General features: G+C 40.0%; 1 protein-coding gene across 1 annotated transcript; it reads right to left on the bottom strand.

Annotated features, from left to right (window-relative positions):
• Nucleotides 1-23,551: 23,551 nt before the first annotated feature.
• LOC121465883 (sentrin-specific protease 2-like) lies at nt 23,552-25,043 on the bottom strand. Its single transcript, XM_041679305.1, is given in 2 exon segments — nt 23,552-24,716; nt 24,718-25,043. Coding segments are annotated over 2 exon segments (1,491 nt in total).
• Nucleotides 25,044-25,922: the final 879 nt, after the last annotated feature.

Genomic DNA, 25,922 nt, shown 5'->3' with positions numbered 1-25,922 from the left:
CTTCACCAAATTTGCAGGTCTTAGTTTTTTCACTTGCTATCAATCATGTTTCCATGGGATAAGAGGGGCCAAGAGAGTTTTGTTGTTGTTTCTAAAAATTGCTATTCATAGGCTTAAGAGACATCTAGTTTGGAAAAGTGCTTATCATACAAACATAAGGATCTGAGGTCAATCCTCAGTATCCATGTCTGAAACAAAAAAAAAAAAATAACACACAAGATATCAACAACAGCGTGAGTACTTGGATGCATACCTATAATCCTAGCACTGGGGAGAAGGACATAGGAGGACCCCTGGGGTTGGTGGCTAGCCACTGTAGCTGAATCAGGAACCTTCAAGTTCAGTGAGAGACTTGGTCTCAAAAGTTAAGATGGAGCCAGTGAGCTAGTGCATGCCTTTACACCCAGCACTCAAGAGGCAGAGATCTCTGTGAGTTTAAGACCAGTTTGTTCTACATTGTGAATTCTGGGACAGCTAGAAAGCCTGCCTCAAAAAAAACAAGAACAAGACAGGCAGTGGTTGTGCACACTTTTAATTCCAACACTTGGGTGGCAGAGACAAGTGGATCTCAGTGAGTTCAAAGCCTGCCTGGTCTACAAAGTGAGTTCCAGGACAGCCAGGACTGTTACACAAAGAAATCCTGTCTCAGAAAAAAGAAAGAAAGAGAGAGGGAAGGAGGGAGAAAGGAAGGAAGGAAGGAAGGAAGGAAGGAAGGAAGGAAGGAGCCTAGCAGTGGTGGCACAAGTGTTTAATCCAGCACTCAGGAGGCCAGCCTCGTCTACAGAGTTAATTCCAGTACAGCTAGGGCTATACAGTGAAACCCCGTCTCAAAAATCATAAAACAAAATAAAAAATGAATTAAGGTGGAGAGCAATTGAAGAAGATACCAATATCACCCTCTGGCCTATACATACATGTGTTGGCATGCATATGCATACAAGCATGCATAATATCGAGCTAGAAATTTAGTGAGAGGATGGTAGAAGCAAGAGGTTGAGCACTGGTTTCATATGCCTGGGGCCCTGAGTTAGATTCCCCAGCAATATCAACTGAAGTCATCAGAAAGCCTGTGTGTGTGTGTGTGTGTGTGTGTGTGTGTGTGTGTGTGTGTGTGTGAATATTGAACAGAGCATCACATATGCTAAGCACGTGCTATATCATTAAGCTAAACTCTCAGTCTCATTTTTAGTACAGCCTAACATATGGAAAAACACACCACAGTTTCAGCAGATGCTTCTCTATTGTAGACATAAGGGTGCAGAAGAGGAGTTCAGTGCAAAAGCCTGTGCTTGACATGTGTGCAGGACCCTGGGTTAGAGCTCCAGCACCAGAACAAAACAAACCGCAGCAGAACATGACTCCTAAGCGTGGAGCACATGCTAACTTACATGCTTGTCTGCTGGAGCTCGTTTGCTTGTTCCGTGGCAAGGAACCGGGTTCTCTGGAATCCAGGAACCACACAGTCCTGAAAACTCACTAGAAAAAACACTGGTGCTTTCCTTTGTTGTCTGTTTCTGTCAGACATTTCCCTATTCCTTAAGATCTTTTATAAATTGTTACTTTGTTTTACGATGTTATAGAGTTGATATTGCAACCTGCTTGCATTTGATAGCTCCACCCAAATTAAATATTTAGAAAATCCATATCATTTTGCAGTGTGTGAATATAAGTGTGTGTGTGTGTGTTTCTTTTATAGCATTGTGATTGGTTGGGCCTGGTGTGACACTCCAGCAGTCTCACCACTCAGGATCACAAGTTTGAGCACAGCCTGGACTACATCCTTAGGTCAGAGGTCACGTGGAGTAAAGCAAACACAAGACAGCGTGATGTTCATTAGGGCAGATAAAAGGAGGACAGCAGTCCTTAGAGACTGGAAACCTTTATCCTTTTACATTTTCAGACCTATAGGATGCATGTCACAAATAAATCATCTGTCAACACTTTCATGGAATTAGAAGTATTTTTAAGTCACCCATATTTCCTCTAATGTTCTGTTCTTCGTATCTTCTCTCCATAACACCTTTCCTCATATAACTATGTGCTTGATGCTGACTTTAATTCTCTTCTGAGAAGGTTTCTAGCACTGATCTTGCTCACTTTGTAACCAGCAGAGCTAAGGCATGACTTGTCTGAAATCTGCTAGGTTGGCGAAAGCTGGGTTTGTGGTGAGTAATCCACTTCATCTAGTCCCATCTCACACTCTACAAGAGAGTATAATCCTAAGTACATTGGACAAATACAGATAAAAAGACATGGGCGAGTGGGAGAGATTGTTCAAGTGGTTAAGAGCATTTGCTGCTCTTCCAGGGGATCCAAGTTTGGATCCAAGCACCCATATTGGGCTGTTCACAGCCACCTATAACGCCATCTCCGGGGGACGGGGTATCCAGTGCTGCCTTCTGGTCTTTTCAGGTACCTGAACTTTTGCGGCATACACTCACACAGATATGCACGCATGTCCTGGAACTCCATCTGTGGATCAGGCTAGCCTGGAACTCAGAGATCCACTTGCCTCTGCGTCCCAAGTGTGCTGGGGATTAGAATCCAGGGCCTCGCTCATGATAGGGAAGAGTTTAACCCCTGGCCCCCCCACACCATACCCTATTCTTTTACTGAATCCTAATTTGAAATAGTCTATTGCCTCCACAAGTCTAACCCCAAAGTTAGCTTCAGGACCTGTGACAGCCTCACACCGTCCCATCTGCAGCCTTACATTTGCCGTCTACCCTAACTTGAAGAGATCTCAAAATTCACCACGAAAACTGTGGAATCACTGGTGTTTCTAGAGCATCTAGGTGTCAGGATACTTGGACTGCCAACAGAAAACTGTAACAGAACCACTGTTAGCAAGCACCGGAAAACTGAAAGGGATCTCACGGTGTAAAGCCACCGCAGACTTGGGTCGCACTGCCGGCTCCCTTCCCGTGGTGCCTCTGGAGCTGTTCAGTGTGGTTACCGCAGAGCGGTTCAGTCTGTTGTTTAGTTTCGGCTTCTTCTCCGGGGAGTGGACTGTTGTGAAACATTAGGTCTGTTTTCGCACAGGTTTTATTTTTGATAGACCAGTTTTTCTTCCGTTACAATTAGGAAATGGATAGAATATGGCTATAATCAGATTTGAAAGTGACAAAGACGCAGCTATAAAACTCCATTTCGTAGGACAGGAAAAGAGCACGAGCTCGGGCTGTGGGAGCTGCACATCTGTTAGCAATGTGCTCCTGAGTGGGGGGCGGGGGAGGGACTCCCAGAGCGAGCCACAGCTGGAGAGGATCACGGTCCTCTGCGCCTTTCTTTCCCACTTACCTCCAGACGTGTTTCTTTCTTGTGGTGACGTTGGCGTTGCCAGACAGACACCTAGCAGTGATTTGTACCAACACCCCCGTTACATTGATCTCCAAATTTCTCATCAGATTTTTTTCTATTTCTCATATAATTTATTTGTATGTATACTCCTCCTAAATGTACAGGAGAATTTTTTTTAAATATTTATTTATTTATTATGGATACAATATTCTGTTTGCATATATGCCTACAGGCTAGAAGAGGGCACCAGACCCCATTACAGATGGTTGTGAGCCACCATGTGGTTGCTGGGAATCGAACTCAGGTCCTTTGGAAGAGCACGCAATGCTCTTAACCGCTGAGCCATCTCTCCAGCCCTGTACAGGAGAATTTTAATGGCAAAAGATTTACTCGTGCTTAACAAAAAATCATATTATTCATATTTTGTTTTAATTGAATGTGAATTAAATTTTACTCATTGTTTGATCTGAAATGTTGTGGATGACATTTATGCTAGTAGAGGAATGTCAAGTATTTCTGTAATTTTTTAAAGATTAGATTTTTGGAGACAGGCATGCAGACATATACCAGAAATACCAGTACTTAGGAAGCTAAGGGAAAAAGATTGATACAGCTTCCAGGCCAACCTTGAATACAGAATGAAACTCTATCTCAAACAAAAGAATGAAAGAAGGAAAGAAACAAAGAAACAGAAAAGAAAACCAAAGCCAAACAAACAAAATGCTATTTTGGGTTGAGGGAACTGTGGTGGAATACACACTTTGCTTATACCGGGCACCTGGGTTTGATCCCCAACACCAAGTGAACAAATTTCAATACTGGGCTGAAGAGAAGGCTCACTGGGTAAAGACACTTGCTGCTAAGATGGACTACCTGAATTCAATCCCCAGGTCTCACAAGTCTCTCCTGCAAACTGATCTCTGATGGCTTCCACATGTGTGCAGTGGCATGCATACATTCACCACCCTCCAATAAGAAAATAAATGCAATTAAAATTATTTTTAATTAAAGTAAGATAAAAATAAAAATAATTACCTTTTGTAGATGTTATCTTTGGTCAGCTGGAACATATATAATACATGTTGATGCCTTCAGTCTGATGAACTGTGTTTCTGCCGTGTTTTGCTTTACAAACATGTCCTTAACAGTTTGGAGTTAACCAGTACAACTGTTATCAGCATTCGTATTATCTGGAAAAAGCAACCCATTTTTGAATGCATAGCCTTCCTAAAAAATAGCTGTGCTTTATTTTAATGAACTTCTTGTTACATTTACTTTTTATACATGTGAATAAACTTTATACTAAGTAATATTTATTGCTTATTCTATAGTGACTTTCATGTAATATTACACAGGTTAAGCCTGACCAACTAATTGCATATTTTCAAAATAATGTTTATAGCATATATATCTCTGATATGGCGGGGCCAGCATCCTATTTAAACAATTCAGCTACAGTTGTATGGGTGTTACTGTTTAATAAAGTTTTAATATTTAATATACCATTTGAGGCAAATATATTACTCCTTAACACTCAATGTATGTGTGTGGCAATGTAGCCTAGCACAAAAGTCGTAATGCCTGCATTTGACTCTTAACTCAGCACCAAACCAAGAAAACACCCCTTCTCGCTGAGGCTAATGTTCAGCTCTTTCTAGCACTATAACATACCCTTGTCTGGATGGACCACAGTTTTTCCATTTACCCTCTCAAGCACATCGCATTCGCTTCCGGGTTTATCAATTTTAAATAAAGATACTGTAATCAGTCATTGATAGGTTTTGTGTGGAAATGAATGTACCCAAGCTCTAACAATCGGTCACCGTCTACTATTTTATCATTTTTGTGTTCTGATGGCTACATAGTGATATCCCATTGTGGCTAATGAAATGTGCTTAAGCTTCTTCCCTGTCTTCTCCGGACTTGATAGCTCATTTCTTTTTTTTCTTCTTCTTCTTCTCTTTTTGGTCTTTCGAGGCAGGGTTTCTCTGTAGCTTTGAAGCCTGTCATGGCACTCACTCTATAGACCAAGCTGTCCTTGAATTCACAGAGATCTGCCTACCTCTGCCTCCCGCCTCCCGCGTGCTGAATTAAAGACACGAGCCATCACTGACCAGCATTTCTTTTTTTAAAAAAAAAAAAGATTTATTTATTTATTATGTATACAATGTTCTGCTTACATGTTTGTTTACACAAACCATGGTTTGTGGTTGCTGGGAATTCAATCAGTACCTCTGGAAGAGCAGTCAGTACTCTTAACCTCTGAGCCATCTCTCCAGCCGAATTTATTTCTTTTGAACATTAAATATTTTATGGACCTCTGTTAGAGAAGGCCTGAGGAGTGACCTCTACAAGGGAGCAACCACCAAGGCAGTAGGACAGAACCAGAGACCTCTGCAGGCCCTGGCCAGAGCCAGGGACCTCCACTGGAGCTATAACCCCAGTGGGAGCAGGCCCGAGCTATAACCTCAGTGGGGGCCGGCCCAAGTCAGCAACCTCCCTGGGAGCAGGCCTGAATGACCTCCAGGATTATGGAACAACCCCTGGGAGCGCCAAGTGACATCCAGAAGGCCCAGTGACCCCCCCTCCCTCCCCCCGCGCCCCTGGTGACTGGAATCCTGGCCCTGACTACACCAGGAGGAGCAACCATCTGAGCCTTGGATCCACTGGCAGCTGGAAGGTTGATCACCAGAGACACAGCCCCAACTACACCAATCAGAGGAAAAGATGGGTAGACAAGAACACACTCAACACCACAAAGAGCAACAAGACACCAACAAAAACTAATGGCTCTACAACAGCAGGACTTGAACACTGTAGGACCTCACCCCTTATTCTCAAAGGGGCGAGAAGACATTTCCTAGCAGAATGTTTTCCCAGGAAGATAGTGGCCTTCCCCTCTCCCACCTGGGAGATTCTGAGCACAAGGTCACTTAGCTCAGCCCAGCCAGCCATCTGATACAGGCTGATAAAGATGGCCTAACTCAGGAACACTGGCCTTGCTCTAAGAACAAGGAAAAAGCTGACTTAGCAAAATGGGAGGGAGCAAAAGAACCTGCACCCGTGCCAAAGCAGCTTCAAAGATTCTCTTTGTAGTTACGCCTTTAAAAGCTTACCCCACAGAGGAGATACAACTCCTCTCTACCTCACTACAACAGGGATGGAGATGAGTTCCAAACATGTTTGTATTATGCTGATTAAACCTTGCTTATTACAGTCTGGGCCTCTCTGGTGGTCTCTCTCTGGGGGTCGTAATCTGGGCAACACAAACACCCCAATAAAGATGAAGCAGAAGAAAATGACCTAAAAAATAACTTGGAGGCTGGAGAAATGGCTCAGCGGTTAAGAACACGGCCTGCTCTTCCAAAGGTCCTGAGTTCAATTCCCAGCAACCACATGGTGGCTCACAACCATCTGTAATGAGATCTGGTGCCCTCTTCTGGCCTGCAGGCATACACGCAGACAGAATATTCTATATATAATAAATAAATAAATTTTAAAAAGATAACTTTAGGAGAATGTTTGAGCCCCTTAAAGAGGAAATGAAAAAATCCCTCAAGGAAATAGAGAAAAAGACAAACAAACAATGAAAGAAATCAACAAATCCCTTAAAGAAAACCAAGAAAAAGCAATCAAACAGATGAAAGAAATGATTCAAGAGTTGAAAACCAAAATAGAGACAATAAAGAAAACACAAACTAAGAGAATTTTGGAAACAGAAAATATGGGAAAACGATCAGGAACCACAAATGCAAGCACAAACAGCAGAATACAAGAGATGGAAGAGAATCTCAAGAGGTAAAGATACGGTAGACGAAATAGACTCATCGGTCAAAGAAAACATTAAATCTAACAAAAATTTAACACAATCTTTCCAGGAAATATGAAACACCAGGAAAAAACCAAACCTAAGAATAATAAGGATAGAAGAAGGGGAAGAAGTCCAACTCAAAAACATAGAAAATATATTCAACAAAATCATAGAAGAAAACTTTCCCAACCTAAAGAAAGATATGCATATGAAGATACAAGAAGTTTACAGAACATCAAATAGACTGGATCGTAAAAAGAAAATCCCCTTGCCACATAATAATCAAAACATTAAACATACAGAACTACACAATAACTACAGCATGAAGAAAGAATATTAAGAGCTGCGAAGGAAAAAAGCCATGTAGCATATTAAGACAAACCTATTAGAATTACACCTGACTTCTCAATGGAAACAATGAAAGCCAGAAGGTCCTAGTCAAGCATTATGCAGACACTAAGAGACCATGGATGCCAGCCCAGACTATTATACCAGCAAAACTTTCAATCATCATAGAAGGACAAAACAAGATGGAAGAACCAAATTTAACCAATACCTAACCACAAACGTAGCCCTACACAAAGTACTAGAAGGAAAACTCCAACCCAAGGAAATTAGTTAGCTACATCCACAAAACCACAGACAATCGATGGTCTCATAGCAGCAAATCCCAAAGAAGGTGAAAACACACACAATAACATCACCAACAATGAAAACTAAAATAACAGAAACTAGCAATCATTTGTCATTAATACCCCTTAATATAAATGGACTCAACTAGCCTATAAAAAGCTAACAGATTGGATACCAAAACAGAATCCATTCTTCTGCTGTATACAAGAAACACCCCAACAGACATTGCCTCAGAGTAAAGGGTTGGAAAAAGATTTTCCAATCAAATGGACTTAAGAAACAAGCTGGTGCAACTATCCTAATATCTAACAAAATAGGCTTCAAACTAAAAATCAATCAAAAGAGAGAAAGAAGGACAGTTCATGTTAGTCACAGGAAAAATCCATCAGGAGGAAATCTCAATACTGAACATCTATGCCTTGAATACAACAAGGGCACCCACATGTGTAAAAAAAAAAAAAACTGGTGTAGGATGTCCTTCTGTCTATGTGTTGCTTTCATTAATGAACAAAGAATTGCCTTGGCCTGTTGATAGGGCAGAACTTAGGTAGACAGGGAAGACAGAACTGAATTCTGGGAGGAAGAAAGCAAAGTCAGCTAAGAATTTTACCCATTAAGTCACTGCCACGTGGCAATATACAGATTAATAGAAGTGGTTAAACTAAGATGTAAGAGTTAGCCAATAAGCCGGGCGATGGTGGCGCACGCCTTTAATCCCAGCACTCGGGAGGCAGAGGTAGGCAGATCTCTGTGAGTTCCAGACCAGCCTGGTCTAGAGAGCTAGTTCCAGGACAGGCTCCAAAGCCACAGAGAAACCCTGTCTCGAAAAAACAAAACAAAACAAAACAAAACAAAAAAAAAAAGAGTTAGCCAATAAGAAGTTAGAGATAATGGGCCAAGCAGTGATTTAATTAATACAATTTCTGTGTGATTTTTTGATTCTAGGCGGCCAAGACAAACAAGCAGGCCCTCCTCCTACAAGAAACACCTCTGAAGCTTAAATCATACATAAACCCCACACACTAATAGTGGGAGATTTCAACACCGCTTTCTCACCACTGAACAGGTTTGCCAGACAAAAAATTAACAGAGAAATAAGGGACCTAACAGATGCTATGACTCAAATGGACTTAACAGACATCTATAGAACATTCCATCCAAACACAAAAGAAAATTAACTTCTTCTTAGCACCTCATAGAACCTTCTCAAAAAATTGACCAAATAATTGCTAACAAAGCAAATCTCAACAGATACAAAAGAAATGGAATAACTCCATGTATCTTTTTTATGTTTTTATTGATTTTTATTGAGCTCTACATTTTTCTCTGCTCCCTTCCCTGTCTCTCACCTCCTCTTCAACTCTCTCTTAAGGTCCCCATGCTCCCAGTTTACTCAGGAGATCTTGTCTTTTTCTACTTCTCATGTAGATTAGATCCATGTATGTCTCTCTTAGAGTCCTCATTGTTGTCTAGGTTCTATGGGATTGTGATTTGTAGGCTGGTTTTCTTTGCTTTATGTTAAAAACCACTTATGAGTGAGTACATATGATTACTGTCTTTCTCGGTCTGGGTTACCTCACTCAAAATAATGTTTTCTAGCTCTATCTATTTGCCTGCAAATTTCAAAATGCCTTTTTTTTTTCTGCTGTGCACTAATCTATTGTGTAAATGTGCCACATTTTCCTTATCCATTCTTTGGTTGAGGGGCATTTAGGTTGTTTTCAGGTTCCAGCTATGACAAATAATGCTGCTATGAACACAGTTGAGCACATGTCCTTGTGGCACGATTGAGCATCCTTTGGATATATACCCAAAAGTGGTATTACTGGGTCTTGAGGAAGGTTGTTTCCTAATTTTCTGAGAAACTGCCGCACTGAAATGCACTGTACCAGCTTGCATTCCCACCAGCAATACAGAAGTGTTCCCTTTACCTCACAAACTCTCCAGCATAAGTTGTCATGAGTGTTTTTGATCTTGGCCATTCTTACAGGTGTAAGATGGAATCTCAGAGTTGTTTTGATTTGCATTTCTCTGATGACTAAGGATGTTGAGCATTTCCTTAAGTGTCTTTCAGCCATTTTAGATTCCTCTGTTGAGAGTTCTCTGTTTAGGTCTGTACTCCATTTTTAATTGGATTATTTGTTCTTTTGATAACCAGTTTCTTGAGTTCTTTGTATATTTTGGAGATCAGACCTTTTGTCTGATGTGGGGTTGGTGAAGATCTTTTCCCATTCTGTAGGCTATTGTTTTAAAAGTCTTGTTGACCATGTCCTTTGCTTTACAGAAGCTTTTCAGTTTCAGGAGGTCCCATTTATTAATTGTTTTTCTCAGTGTTTGTGCTACTGGGGTTATATTTAGGAAGTGGTCTCTTGTGCCAATGCATTCAAGTGTACTTCCTACTTTCTCTTCTATGAGGTTCAGTGTGGCTGGCTTTATGTTGAGTTCTTTGATCTGTTTGGACTTGAGTTTTGTGCATGGTGATAGATATGGGTCTATTTTCATTTTTCTACATGTTGATAGCCAGTTATGCTAGTACCATTTGTTAAATATGCTTTCTTTTTACCATTTGATATTTTTTGCTTCTTTGTCAAAAATCAGGTATTCAAAGGTGTGTGGATTAAAATCCGGGTCTTCGATTCAGTCTCATTAATCCTCCTGTTGTTTTTATGTGAATACTAGGCTGTTTTCAGTACTATATGTAGCTCTGTAGTAGAGTTTGAAGTCAGGGATTGTGATGCCTCCAGAAGTTTTTTTTTTTTTTTTATTATACAGGATTGTTTTGGCTATCCTGTGTTTTTTGCTTTTCCATATGAAGTTGACTACCGTTCTTCCAAGGTCTGTGAAGAATTTGGTTGGGATGTTGATGGGCATTGCAGTCACTTTGTAGATTGCTTTTGGTAAGATTGTCATTTTTACTATGTTAAGAGCATGGGAGATCTTTCTACTTTCTGGTGTCGTCTTCAATTTCTTTCTTTAAAGATTTAAAGTTCTTGTCATACAAGTCGTCCACTCATTTGGTTAGAGTTACTCCAAGATATTTTATGCTATTTGTGGCTATTGTGAAGGGTGATGTTTCTCTGATTTCTTTCTCAGCGCATTTGTCATCTGTGTACAGGAGGGCTACTGATTTTTTTTTTTTAGTTAATCTTGTATCCTGCTACATTACTGAAAGTGTTTTTGATAACTCCATGTGTCTTATTGCATCACCATGGCTTAAAATTAGAATTCAACAGCAACACTAATTTCAGAAAGCCCACAAACACATGGAAACTGAACAAAGCTCAGCTGAATCACCAATAATAGGTCAAGGAAGAAATAAAGGAATTAAAGACTTCCTAGAATTCAACGAAAATGGCCACACATCATACCCAAACTTATGAGACGCAATGAAAGCAGTCCTAAGAGGAAAGTTCATAGCACTAAATGCCTACATAAAGAATCTGGAAAAATCCCACACGAGCAACTTAACAGCACACCTGAAAAATCTAGAACAAAAATAAGCAAACTCACCCAGAAGGAGTAGATGGCAAGAAATAATCAAATTGAGGGCTGAAATTAGTAAAATAGAAACAAAGAAAATGTAGGGTAAAAAGGCCAACTGGAGCAGGAAACCATCTCTGCCCCTGATCAACTGACCAACTGACCAACGGAATCAACCAATCCCTGAGCAGGAAACCAACCAATCACTGAGCATCCTGACTCTAAATCCAGAGCCAGTAAAAGAAATACACCCTGCATTTGAGACCTGAGCCAGGGAAAGAAACAGCTTTATCCCTGAACCCACAACCAGAGAAATATGCCTCGACTCTGAAACCAGTGCCAAAGAAACACATCTTTCTCCATAGAATCAGAGTCAGTGAAAGGAATATGCCCTGGTCCTAAGATTAGAGTCAAAGGCTAAAAGGGACCAGTGAAAGAAACAGTTTGGCCCTAAGATCAGTGCCATCTCTGCCCCTGACTAACTAAAGTAACCAATCTCTGAGCAGGGAAAACAACCAATCCCTCTTTTCCCTGGGAAAACTCTGCCTAAGAAGTCCTATATAAGCCTAACCGCCTGTTCAGTTGGAGGCTGTCTTACATCACACTGGCAGAGGCAGCCACTTTCCAGACTCCCTCGCAAATACATCTCTTTCTCAAAAGAGTCTTGGGTGATGATCTTCATTTGCCAGTACAAAATAGAAGAACCTGGCTGGGACCTCCCTTAGGGAACTGAGCTGAAAAACCTTGCTGAGATGCTGAGCAAAGCTGAGCAGAACAGAGGAACAGAAGAACCTTGCTGGGATGCTCCCTAAAGGGGTCTGAGGAAGCCTGGGCAGAACAGAAGAACAGGAGAACCTTGCTGGTATGCTCCCTAAGGGGGGCTGAGCAAGGCTGAGGAGAAAAAGTAACAACTTATCGCTGGAGCCTGAGGAGATTGCTACATTTCTGCAGGAGCTTCCGCTTCCCCTTTAGGAGCATGTTAGCCAAAGAAGTAACATCTTGGCCTGAGAAGAAGCTGATAGCTCTGACAGGACGTTCCCTTAGGGGAACAGAGCAGAGCTCAGTTGTAGCAGCTCTCCAGGAGAAAAGTAAGATTGCTATATCATGCTGGGAGACCATTCCCGCCCCCTCCCCGCACTGCACCCCAGCTTCAGGTAGCCTGGGCTTCCTAATAGGTCAGGACACCTTTCCTCCAGGGCTAAGCTGTCCTTTTGGGACTCCAGCCTCCAGAACTGTACTATTGTGACTCTACCCCTCCAGAGCTGTCCTGTTGTGTCTCTAATTATAGCCTGGCTTCCTGATAAGTCAGGATATCTTTGCAACTCCGAAGCTGTAATGCTTACATTTCCCTACAGAAAACACTACAAAGAATCAATGAAACAAAGAGTTGGTTCTTCCAGAAAATCAACAAGATTGACAAATCTTTACCCAAACTAACAAAAGGACAGAGACGGAGAATATTCAAATTAACAAAATAAAGCATGAAAAGGGGAACATAACAAGATACACTAAGGAAATTCAGAGAACCAATCATCAAGCCATACTTCAAAAACTTGTACTCCACAACCTTGGAAAATTTTAAAAAATGGACAATTTTCTGGATAAATACAACATACCAAAATTAAATCAAGACCAGATAAAAAAAATTAAATAGATCTATAACTCATAAGGAAACGGAAGTAGTCATCAAAAGCCTCCCAACCAAAAAAAGCCCAGGACCAGATGCTTTCAGCACAGAATTTGAAGAGCTAATACTCATACTCCTCAAATTGTTCCACATAACAGAAGCAAAAGTAATACTGCCAAACTCTTTCTACAAGGCTACAGTTCCCTGATCCTCAAACTACACAGACACAACTAAGAAAGAGAAATACAGACCAATCTCCCTCATAAGCACTGATACAAAAATATTCAATAAAATACTGGAAAACTCAATCCAAGAACTCATCAGAAACATCATCAACCATGATCAAGTTGACTTCATCCCAGAGATGCAACAACAGTTGAATACACGAAAATCTATCAATGTAACCCACCGTATAAACAAACTGAAAGAAAAAAACACATGATCACGTCATTAGATGCTGAAAAAGTCTTTGGTAAATTCCAGCAACCCTTTATGATGGAGAGAACAAGGATACAAGAAACATTACTAATCATAATAAAGGCAATATATACAGCAAGCCAACAGTCAACATCAAACTAAATGGAGAGAAACTCAAAGCAATTCCACTAAAATTAGGAAGAAGACAAGGCTTTCCACTCTCTCCATACTCATTCAATATTGTACTCAAAGTCCTAGCTAGAACAATAAAACAACCAAAGGAGATCAAGCGGATACAAATTGGAAAAGAAGTCAACTTTTCACTATTTGCTGATGATATGATAGTATACGTAAATGATCCATAGAAATTCTACCAGGGAACTCCAACAGTTGACAAACACCTTCAGTAATGTGGCAAGATACAAGAACAACTAAAAAAAAATCAGTAGCCTTCCTGTGTATAGATGATAAACAGGCTGAGAAAGAAATCAGAGAAACATTACCCTTCACAATAACCACAAACAACACAAAATATCTTGGGGTAAGTCTAAACAAACAAGTGAAAGATCTGTATGACAAGAATTTTAAATATTTGAAGAACAAAATTGAAGAAGATATCAGAAAATGCATAGATCTATGCTCATGGATATGTAGGATTAACAAAGTAAAAATGGCAATCTTACCAAAATCAATCTACAGACTAAATTCAATATTTATCAAAATACCAACACAATTGTTCACAGACCTCAAAAGAACAATACTAAATTTTGTATGGAGAAACAAAAAACCAAGGATAGCCAAAATGACTAGGAGGCATGATGCCCCTGACTTCAAGCTCTAGTATAGAGCTACAGTAATGAAAAAAGACTGGTGTTGGCATTAAAACAGACAGGTGAACCAAAGGAATTGATTGAAGAAACCGATATTAACCACATACCTATGAACATTTGATTTTTGGAAAAGAAGCTAAAAATATAAAAAGAGAAAAAAAAAGCATCTCAACAAATAATGCTGGCATAACTGGATGTCAACATATAGAAGAATGAAATAGATCCATATCTATCACCATGCACAAAACTCAAGTCCAAATTGATCAAAGACCTCAACATAAAACCAACCACACTGAACCTCATGGAAGGGAAAGTGGGAAGTACCCTTGTACACATTGGTACATTAGACCACTTCCTAAATATAACCCCAGTAGCATAGACACTGAGGGAAATAATTAATAAATGGGACCTCCTGAAACTGAGGAGCTTCTGTAAGATAAAGGACATGGTAAACAAGTCAAAATAGCTGCCTACAGAATGGGAAAAGGTCTTCACCAACCCTACATCTGACAAAGGTCTGATCTCCAAAATATACAAATTAATAAATTAATAATAAATAATAAGAAATAAGAAATTAATCATCAAAAGAACAAATAATCCAATAAAAAATGGAGTACAGACCTAAACAGAGAACTCTCAACAGAGGAATCTAAAATGGCTGAAAGACACTTAAGGAAATGTTCAACATCCTTAGTCATCAGAGAAACGCAAATCAAAACAACTCTGAGATTCCATCTTACACCTGTAAGAATGGCCAAGATCAAAAACACTGATGACAACTTATGCTGGAGAGGATGTGCAGTAAGGGGAACTAAGGGGAACACTCCTCCATTGCTGGTGGGAGTACAATCTTGTATATCTGCTGTGGAAATCAGTATGGCAGTTTCTTAGAAAATTAGGAATCATTATACCTCAGGACCCAGCAATACCACCTTTGGGAATATACCCAAAAGAGGCACAATCATACCACAAGGATATTTGATCAACTATGTTCATAGAAGCACTATTTGTAATAGCCAGAACCTGGAAACAACCTAGATGTCCTTCAACTGAAGAGTAAAGAAAATGTGGTACATTTACACAATAGAGTACTAAAAAAAAAATGACGTCTTTACATTTGCAAGCAAATGGACAATGCTATAAAAAATAAATTAATCCTGAGTAATGTAATCCAGACTCAGAAAGACAAGTATAGCATGTACTCACTCATAAGTCGATACCAGACATAACACAAGTGATAACCAGCCTACAGTTCACAACCCCAAAGAAGCTAGAACCCTCTTCCAGAAACAGATGAAGCAGATGCAGAGATCCACAACTACCACAGGGCTGAGCTACAGGCAAAAAGAAGGATGAGTGATTATATGAACAAAGGGGTCAAGACCATAATGAGGAAACCCACAGAATCAGCTGGCCCAAACTAGTGGAAACTCACTGACTACTGACTGACAACTGGAGAATCTGCATTGGACCAAATTAGGCCCCCAATACAGGTGACAATGGTGCGGCTTGGGTAATGTATTGGGCCACTGGCAGTGGTACAAGGATCTAACTCTAACGCATGAACTGACTTGGTAGAGCCCATTCTCTATGTAGAGATACCATGATCAGCCTAGGCCTGGTAGGGGGGGAGTGGACCTTGGTCCTGCCTCAATGAGGTGATGGGACAGTCATAATTGACTTCCCAGGGGAGGCCTTAACCTCTCCAAGGAGAAGATGGGAGGAGGGCTGGGGGAAGTGTGGGGAGGAGAGGAGAGAGGGGGAACTGGGATTGGTCTGTGAATATTAATCAATTAAAAAAACAAAAGCTGTGAAAGCGTCCACATAAAACCAAAAGATTAGTGGCAATAATAGTCCTTAAATATTTGTTTTACTTCTGTCCCATATGAGGTGACTCTTCTGACATGAGACAGAGATTTCGGATGCTCTAATAAGCGTGCTTGGGTTTAGAAAAGGACAGAGTCCCACTCCAATTCCAAAGCTAACTTTAATTTCTAACTGTACTGTGACTACAAAAAGATCATTTGTATTCTATGTCTGTAGAGAACAGCAGAAACAAACATTTGGTAATATTTATGAAATTTTATCCTGTTGGAGTTGTGATATATCAATAGGCTAATTTACTCTTTCTCTTGGGTTCTTTTTTTCTGGATGATTTGTTCTTTTTCTTCAGATGTCTCATTTGTCCAGTGGTCTTCATATGCCTTAGCTGAACACATTTTTTTTCTCCTAAAAAGTAAAAAACAAAACCCTTTTCCAATCCTAATTTGGAGGAAGTTCTCTTTTGGAAAGTTATTTCTAGTCAAATGAAAAACATTTGTTAGTTTTATAGATTAGTTTAGATCAAATGGCCATGCTGCTTGATGAACTACCATCTCTTCTAATCAAGAGGTGTCTCAGTTCATCAGGTTTTATCCCAAAAGTGGGCCATGGAATAGATTGCGTTCTTTGGAAGTCATTAACAGTTTGCAATCAATCTCTCCCAATTTGCACCTGTTGGAGTCTAATTTTCTGTAAACCTATTTTATAGCCTAAATAATTAATAGAATCTTCTTTTTATATATTTTCAGAAGTCATTTGTAATCCCCAACAAGGCAAAATCTTCTATATTTCTTCTAACATTTTTTAAAAAGTATCAATGTCTAAATCAAATAATAATATGTCATCCATGAAATGGTAAACTATATAGATTCAGGAAATTGCTTACATATTCTTCCCAGCAGTTGCTGTACAAAATATGGCACAGAGTGAGGCTATTTAACATTCCCTATGGGAGAACCTTCCATTGACCTCTCTTATCAGGCTGAGAATTATTATAAGTAGGCACCATGAAGGTAAATTTTTCTGTCTTTTTCTTGTAAAGGTATAGCATAGAAACAATCTTTTAAATCAATAACTATAAGAGGCCATACTTTAAGCAATAGAGAAAGCAAAGGAATGCCAGACTGTAGAGAGCACATTGGCTGAATCACCTTATTAACAGCTGTTAAATCTGTTACCATTCTCCACTTTCCAGATTTCTTTTTACTAACAAATACAGAGGAATGCCAAGGGCTGGTTGATTCTTCAATATGCTGAGCACTTAGTTGTTCTTGTACTAGCTGTTCTAAAGCCTGAAGTTTTTTGTTGTTAAAGGCCATTGCACAATCCATACAGGTTTTTCTGTCAATCATTTTAAAGGTAGGGCTGTTGGTGCCTTTAGAAGATCAGCAGCTGTTGTATCCTATTCTTGTACAAACTGAATGGTCAGTGACTGTTCTTTATAATACCTTCTAATATTTTTCCCAGAAACATAGGTTAACTTATGGTTTGTTTCTAAGATTGGGGGAATATTAATCTGAGCATTCTGTTGCTGTAACAAATCACATCTCCACAAATTCCTTGCTATGTTAGCAACATATGATTTTAATTTTTCTTTCTGTCCTTCTGGCCCTAAATATTCAACCCATCTCACTCTCTGTTTTACCTAAGATAAAGTTCCATACACTAAAAGCTGAATATTTACCTCCTGAAGAGGCCAATTTGGATGTCAAGATTCTGGTTAAATTATTGTTATACCTGCACCTGTGTCTACCAGACCTTCAATGATTTCATTTATTCATATTTTTAATTTTGGTCTTTGTTCATATATAGAAGTTTGCCAAAATACTCACTTTATGGTTTCTCCCGAATTTTTTGTTTTCTCTTCTATAGCTTCTGTTATCAAGAGCAATATGTTTTCTTACAAAAAGCATTAGGTTCTTTAATTTCTCTGGGAAGGAGTTTCCTCTATGATGGCAGGAAAACACAGATGTATTTGGTATAGGAGCCTGTGAGAGGTCCCTCAAGGAGTTTCCCCATGAGAAAGGGTTACATTGAATATCTTTTGTTGATCTACCTTCATTAGTCCAATGCCTGCCTTTGTCACATCTTTTGCATAATCCAGAAGGGAGGGATATTCTGAATGGATTATGCTTAGAAAATGATTGCTTTTAGAAATGCCGTGTTAACAATCCCTCTTAAGGTGACCTTGTTTGCCACAATTTTGATTTTTTTCTCAAACTTCTGGAAAACACCTCTCCTATTCAAGATTCATCATGGTCATGAGATTCAATATCGATTATATTTCAGATCCATTCCTCCAAGGGTACTGACCTTGCCTTCAATGTCCTAATTATCCTTTTGCATTGAGAATTAGCATTTTTAAAAGCCAGAGACTCAATTATTATTTGTTTAGCTTCTGAATTTGGTGTCACTCTATTTACTGCTAAAATCAATCTTTGTAAGAAATCTATAAAGACTTCCTTTGGGACATATATAACTTTAGTAAGTGACTCAATTTTCTTTCCTATTTCTCCAATTCATTCCCAAGCATTCAAAGCTGCTGCGTTGTATAAAGCCAGGGTGTGGTCATCACATACAGCTTGCCTTTCTATAGTAGCATAATCTTCTCTCACAATAGCTGATCTTGGGAGATTTCCCTACCTCTAGCTTTACAGTTGTTCAATAGCCTTAGCCTCTTCTCTAAAGCAGGGACACCATTGTAATTGTGGACCAGGCTCTAAAACAGCTTTAACAAAGTCTATACAGTCTTTAGGGATAATTCTATTATAAATTGACCACAGGTTTAGCCTTTACTTAACAAAAGATGAAAGTGTGCCATATTACCTCCTTGAATCTCCTTAAATTCAACATTTCCATGGGGATATCAATCATTTGGCAGTTGTTCCTATAAGGTTACTGGATATATTAAGGTTGGTTGATTGAAAACCTCAGGCTGTTTCTCTCTAACCTTATAATGCAATGCTGAAATTGGTTCTCTATAAAGTCCTCTGTCTGAATCTGAATATCTCTGCCGGGCAGTGGTGGCGCACGCCTTTAATCCCAGCACTCGGGAGGCAGAGGCAGGCGGATCTCTGTGAGTTCGAGACCAGCCTGGTCTACAAGAGCTAGTTTCAGGACAGGCTCCAAAACCACAGAGAAACCCTGTCTCGAAAAACCAAAAAAAAAAAAAAAAAGTTAGAATATCTCTATGATCTGTTTTATTTTTTGAAACCCTGTATCTTGGCAGTCAAATCAAATAACTTTTTTAAAGAGATAACCAAAAATTATCAAAACAACAACAAGTATTATCAAAATGATAATTAATAGTATGTCAATTCTGGTTAAGTTGATTGTCTGTTCATTTAATTGTTCCATTCTTAAATCATGCATTACATAATCATACAGAGACCTAACTTTCTCTCTCATAATTGTATCTTTTTTTTTTTAACTTGGGAAAAAACTCTCCCTTTTAACTAATTCCTCCCTTTAAGAATTCCCAATGTTTTCATTAAACCTGCCATGATGATAAAGATGTGAGGCTTATAGTTGCTGCATAGAACAGTAAAAGTCTTACTAGATTTCAAGGCAGCTACCTTGCTTGGCAGGTAGCTGACAATGGGATTCAGTGAAAGCCCACAAGGAGAAAAGAAAGAAAAGCCTAGCCATAGGGTGGTCACTCTGGTCACATGTAGCCCCAGCCTCTGCTGGTGGCTGTAAAGACACAGACAAATAGCATTTTTATGAATTTGTACCCAAAAGTTGGGTGCCAGATGGAGCATGAACAACAAAAACCCAGAGACAGATGTTGAGATTCAAGGTGAAGATCAGAAAAGCAAAGCAGCCAAGCCACTAGCGAGCTCTTACCTCTGCTTTATTTGTTAGATGTCGCACAGATAATAAAAAACCGGAGACAGATATTGGGGTTCGAACTGAAGATCAGAAAAGCAAAGCAACCAAGCCACTGGAGAGCAATTACCTCTACAAAATCTTCAGACTAAAAAGAGTGAATTCCTGTCTCATTCCACCTTATATTCCTCTCCAGTGCTGGGATTAAAGGTGTGTGCCACCACTGCCTAGTGTGTATGGCTGACTAGTTTGGCTAGCTTTGCACTCTGATCTTCAGGCAAGCTTTATTTATTAAAACACAAATAAAATATCATTATATAGATACATTGAAAATGTATACAAAGAAAATGGAAATAAAATACTAAATCAAAAAATTCCTCACATAGAACATCCAAAAAAAATCTGTGATGATATGAAAAGACCAGACCTAAAAATAATAGGATTAGAAAAATGAGACGAATCCCAGCTGAAAGGCCCAGAAAATAGCTTCAACAAAATCATAAAAGAAAATATTCCTACCCAAGAGAACTCACAAGAAGCATACAGAACACCACTTATACATGCAGAACATACAGAACATCACACAGATTGGACAGAAAATAAAGTCCCTTACACCATAATAATCAAAACTCTAAGCATACAAAACAAAGAAAGATTTAAAAAATTAAAAGCTGTAAGGCAAAAAGACCAAGTAACATATAAAGGCAGACCTATTTGAATTACACTCAACTTCTCAATGGAGACTCTAAAAGCCAGAAGGGCCTGGAGAGATGTGCTGAAGACTCTAAGAGACCACAGATGCCAGCCCAGACTTCTATACCCAGAAAAACGTTCAACCACCATAGATGAAAAAACAAGATATTCCATGATAAAGTCAAATCCAATCCTATAGAAGGTGCTAAAAGGAAAATCCCGGCTGAAGGAGGTTATGTACACCCATGAAAACACAGGCAATAATCTCATCTCACACCAGCAACACCAAAGGAAGGGAAGCACGCACACGCATGGGCGCACACACACACACACACACACACACGCATGCGCACGCACACACACACACACACCACCAACAACAACTACTACTACTACTACTACTACTACTACTACTACTACTACAACAAACAACAACAAATAACACAGGAATTAACAATCAATGATCATTGATATCTCTCAATATCAATGGTTTCTATTCCCTAATAAAAAGACAAAGACTGATAGAATGGACAAGAAATGGGATTCATTCTTCTGCTGCATCATACAAGAAACACACCTCACCATCAAAGATTGTTATTACCTTAGAGAAAAGGATTGAAAAGGTTTTTCCAAGCAAATGGACCTAAGAAGCAAGCTGGTGTAGCCATTCTAATATCATAATAGACTTAAAACCAAAACTAATCAAAAGAAATGGGGAAGGACACTTCATACTCATCAAAGAAAAAACCACCAACATAATCTCTCATTTCTTAACATCTAGGCTCCAAACACAATGAATGATATCCATATTTGTTTTTTTAAAGACATTACTATTTAAATCACATGTTGACCCTCACATAATGATAGAGTGATTGAATATCACACTCTCACCACAGACGGACAGATGGTCATCTAGACAAAAACTAAACAGAGAAATACTAGTACTAATAGGAATTATGAACCAAATGGGACAAACAGATATCTACAGAACATTTGACCCAAACAGAAAGGAATATTTTTTTCTTCTTCTCAGCACCTCATGGAAGAATCTCCAAAACTGACCACATACGCGCAGTCACAAAACAAGTCTCAACAAATACAAGAAAATTGAAATAATCCCCTGCATTCTATCAGACTACCGGAGATTAAAGATGGATTTTTTCCCTGTGGAATTGCATAACCTTTTTTAAAAAAAAAATTATTCATTTTACATACCAACCAGTTTCCCCTCCTCCCCTTCACCCCCTAGGCCTTCCACTTTCCCCCAACCCACACCTCATCCACTCCTCAGAAAGAGTAAGACCTCCCATGGGAAATCCACAAAGCCTGACAGTCAAGTTGAGACAGGACCAAGCCCTTGCCCCCTGCATCAAGGCTGAACAAGCCATCCCACTATAGGGAATGGGCTCCAAGAAGCCAGCTCATGAACCAGGGTAGATCCCTGTCCCACTGACAGGGTTCCGACAAACAGACCAGGACCCCTGCAGACTCCCCAGTTGTTGGTCTAGATTCTGTGTTTAAATTTCAGGGAAATTCTTCAGGATGAAAGAAAAACATGAGAAATGGCAAATTATATGATAATTTTTATTTTATATTGTAATGACTTTAAACTCTATTACATAAACATTGCATTAACACAACTGAAACATAATGAACAAAAAAAGTTAAATACAGGTTTATCACACATAAAATGGATTATTCTATAATCAGCAATGTCAATGTTAAACACGGAATCCCCACTGCCACAGTGGGAATTGGATATAATAAGAGTAATCTAACAAATTAAGTAGAAAACATAACTTTAAATAGAATAAAACTTTTCAAATAATTCAATGCAACCCTAGCAAAGCCAAAGTTTGGATTCATTGAGACCTGAGATAAAAATGGATATTTCCAATTATGGTTATTTTTAATCAGCTTCCAAAACTAAGGCTGATCCCATTAATTCTGGGAAAGACTGTGTCTTTGGATAAACATAATGCTTGTCTTTACAATCCTGGACAGCAGGCAGTAGTTGGCCATATCCGATGGCCACATAGGTCTACATGAATCTTGGACAGGCGTCCAGCAGCTTAGCCACACTCTTGAGCCACACAGGACTACAGGAGTCCTGAAAGGAGGCAGCAGCTTGACCACATCCTATGTTCACAGAGGTCTACATGGGTCCTGGACAGGCAGGAAGCAGCTTGACCACATTCTATGGTCACTCATGTCCACAACCTAGGCAAGTCTAATAAGTTTCAGTGGGTCAGAAAAGAATCAGTTGGTACAATTCATTTTTCTTTGTTATACGATACTCAAATGTTAAAAAAAAAAACAACCCTAGGGGGCTGGAGAGATGGCTCAGTGGTTAAGAGCATTGCCTGCTCTTCCAAAGGTCATGAGTTCAATTCCCAGCAACCACATGGTGGCTCACAACCATCTGTAATGAGATTTAGTGCCCTCTTCTGGCCTGCGGACACACACACACAGAATATTGTATATATAATAAATAAATAAATAAATATTAGAAAAAAAAAACAAAAACAAAAAAACCCTAGCTTCAATTTAGCAGCTCATCACCAGCATTAGAGGTGCTAGTTGACACTGCCTGCCTCCTCTTGTTGATGTTTCTCCTGATCTTCAGTAGGGATAACACTGTAATGGGCATGCCTTTCAGGGATAAACAGTTCAAACAAGAAATAGAGTTGATAGTTATAATAATAATAATAGAAAAATAAAAGAAATATTATAGAAATAATATTATTATTAATAGTAATAGAAATAAACAACTGCCAAGGTTTACAAATGAGTTAATGAAACAAAAAAATCATAGGGGGGCAAGAAGACAAAAAAAAAACAATTCATAAACGAAATCCAGCATTAAAGAATGTATTGAAACATGTGCTCTTCTGTGGGTTGGACAGCAGTCCCTAAGCTTGCAGTAGTTACATGCATCCTATAGGCGGCACTGGCAGGCCTCCCCAAGTTAGGACTACATTGAAGAGAGTGGGATTTATGCATGTTGAACAGCTCAGTATCTGTTTTCAATATTTTCAAACCATCCTGCTTGAGGTATAGAGAAGCATCGATGGAAAAGTGCAGGGTGCCATAGCAACAGGGAGGATGTTGTTACAGTAAGTGACTGTGCAGGATCTCCCATACCATCCTCTTCCTAAAGATGGGCATGTGCTGCTGAGAAAAGGTGGCAGGTTGGTCTCTAGAAATGTAGTCTGCATATTTGCAGGTAAACACGCCACAGTCGTTCCCGTTCAGCTGTTGAGGAATCTCCTCTGATGTCATGCTGTATTGCTTCCACTCCAAAGGGTTCAGCTCAATGTTCCTTCGAGTCTTGCTCTCATTTTGTAAATATTGAAAGATGGTCTCACAAATGCTCTGCCCTGTGTGTCCCATGGAGTCATAATATATAATACTCTGTTTTCTTAGGTCGATTTCTATTAGGCTCCAATGTGTGTTCTGGTGGATAGGCACTAAAATAATTTCCTTTTCAAAGAGATCCATTGCCCGAGTCCATCTCTTCACAGCACTATAGCCGCCATGTTTTAGCTTGGGGTAAAACAAAGTGCTAAACACATGAAGAGCAGGGTAGCTTTCCTTTTTACTTCTCTTAACCAGAAGATTCATGTAAAAATTAATTATCTCGTCATTGAGCCATTCACCAGGCTCTAGGGTCTGGATATCACCTCGAGTAATGTGCAATTTGAATGCACTACTTAAGATTTCCTCTTGGGGCCCTGGACCTAGTGCCTTCTTGATTTCTTTTTGCATGTCCTCGGTAATATCACGCACTTCATCCGTTCCTCTGCACTTCCCTTGGTCTGCAACAGGCTTTTCCTTTGTTGTAAATATGGGCGTCTTGTTGGGGAGTAAGCTGCTGCTGCCAGTATGCAGGATTTGAGCCCGTATTCCTTGCAAGTCAGACTCCGAGTGGTGTCTCCTTCTTTCTTCAAAATTTACTCCAGCTTTCTTCTGTGCATCAGAAGATTCTTCTGGAGACATCTTTCCTATTTTGTCTGGTAACAGACATTCTCTTGTGGCAGCAAGAGTAGATTGTTTAGGATCACACTTAGTTGTTCTGGATCCGTGACTGTGCTCTTCCACACGACCTTTAACCTTCGAACTATGCGTAAGTGCCCTGGGAGCCCTGGGTGGGTCAGAGACTGTGTCATCATTGTGTTGAAGGTGCTGCTGGAACTTTTGGTGCTTTACCCTATGGTGGTCTAGGGGAAATGCCTCCATGACCCAATAGGGCCGCTTACGACCCTTGCCACCATCAGGCAGCCTGCTCTTGTGGACCTTTGGCCAAGTCTAGGATCTTTAGTTGTCTTGGCCTCTCTTCCCGGGGTTTCTGGGGCTGCTCCTTGCCTGGCTGTTCACTTTGAAGCCATCCATCTTGCTGTTCCTGAGCTAGCCTCTTCTGAGCCTTGCTGGGCTCTTCAAACTCCCAATCCGTTCGACCCTCTTCCTGGTGTTTCAATTTTCGACCATGTCTCAAAGCTTCAGACTCCGTCTCCGTGCCTTCTTCATCCTGATGTTTCCTTTTTCGACATTGTCTGGAAGCTTCAGGCTTCATCTCCATCCCACACTGTCCCGGTTGCCACATGGTATCACTGTGTGGATTGCCTGTGTTGAGTGACGGACCCCAATGTAGGGAGAACCACTTATTCCCGGAAATGGAAGATTCACAAGTTTGTTTAAGGTCAGAATCTATCCGGTCAATGGATGAAGAGCTTTTCTTCATAAACACAGTTGATTTGAGGTTTCGGGGTCAGTCAGAATATGAATCCAATTGAGTAGGGAACGTCGAGAATTGATTGGTGAATCAGTCAGTGTTGGCAGTTCACCTGGGGCCACTGTGGGAATCCCCGTGGAGTTCTAGGAATGCTTACTTAGAAGAGTCCCTCTAGAGTAAAGTAACCAGCTAAGGAACCAGGTCGTCAAAATCAGACAGACTGTCCTTGTCACTTAAGACACCAGGCCTTACCCGTGAGGCGAACACATCCAAGGCAAGCCTCACAAGTGATACCTGTGTCCGAGGTTGCCCTAGACACAGCCTTCAACATTCCACAGCTGGTTGTGATGTGACCCGAGATAGCCCAACTCAATGTTCTTTGGAGGGTGGTGGCCCTGCTTACCCCCAACCGGGTTGAGGAGTTGGAGGACAGGGTTGGAGGATTGTGAAACTACTCACACGCATCTCAGTTCCCTTCTGCAGAGCACAAGCTTACCCAGATCATCTCAGCTAACTTAGTTCATCCTGATTACAACTTTTATCACTCAGAAAATTTTACATCGGGGTCAATAACAGAATAAAAATATATATAACTGTCCTTCAAAATGGCTCCTCCCAATATGCTTATCAATTAAAAAGAATAGGCAGAATTTCACATTTATAAAACCCAGGAGATACTGTTGTGTGACAAAACTTCCCATAGGGAAATGAAGCATGTGTCTCCTCTCCCCACATAGGGAGCCCAGGATA

This window comes from Microtus oregoni, unplaced genomic scaffold (genome assembly GCF_018167655.1).
Source record: "Microtus oregoni isolate MIOR12 unplaced genomic scaffold, Mior012 000031F_ref0000149, whole genome shotgun sequence".
NCBI classification, from domain to species: domain Eukaryota; kingdom Metazoa; phylum Chordata; class Mammalia; order Rodentia; family Cricetidae; genus Microtus; species Microtus oregoni.
Note: the sequence above shows the minus strand (reverse complement) of the source record. Positions and strands in the feature narration are given on the sequence as shown.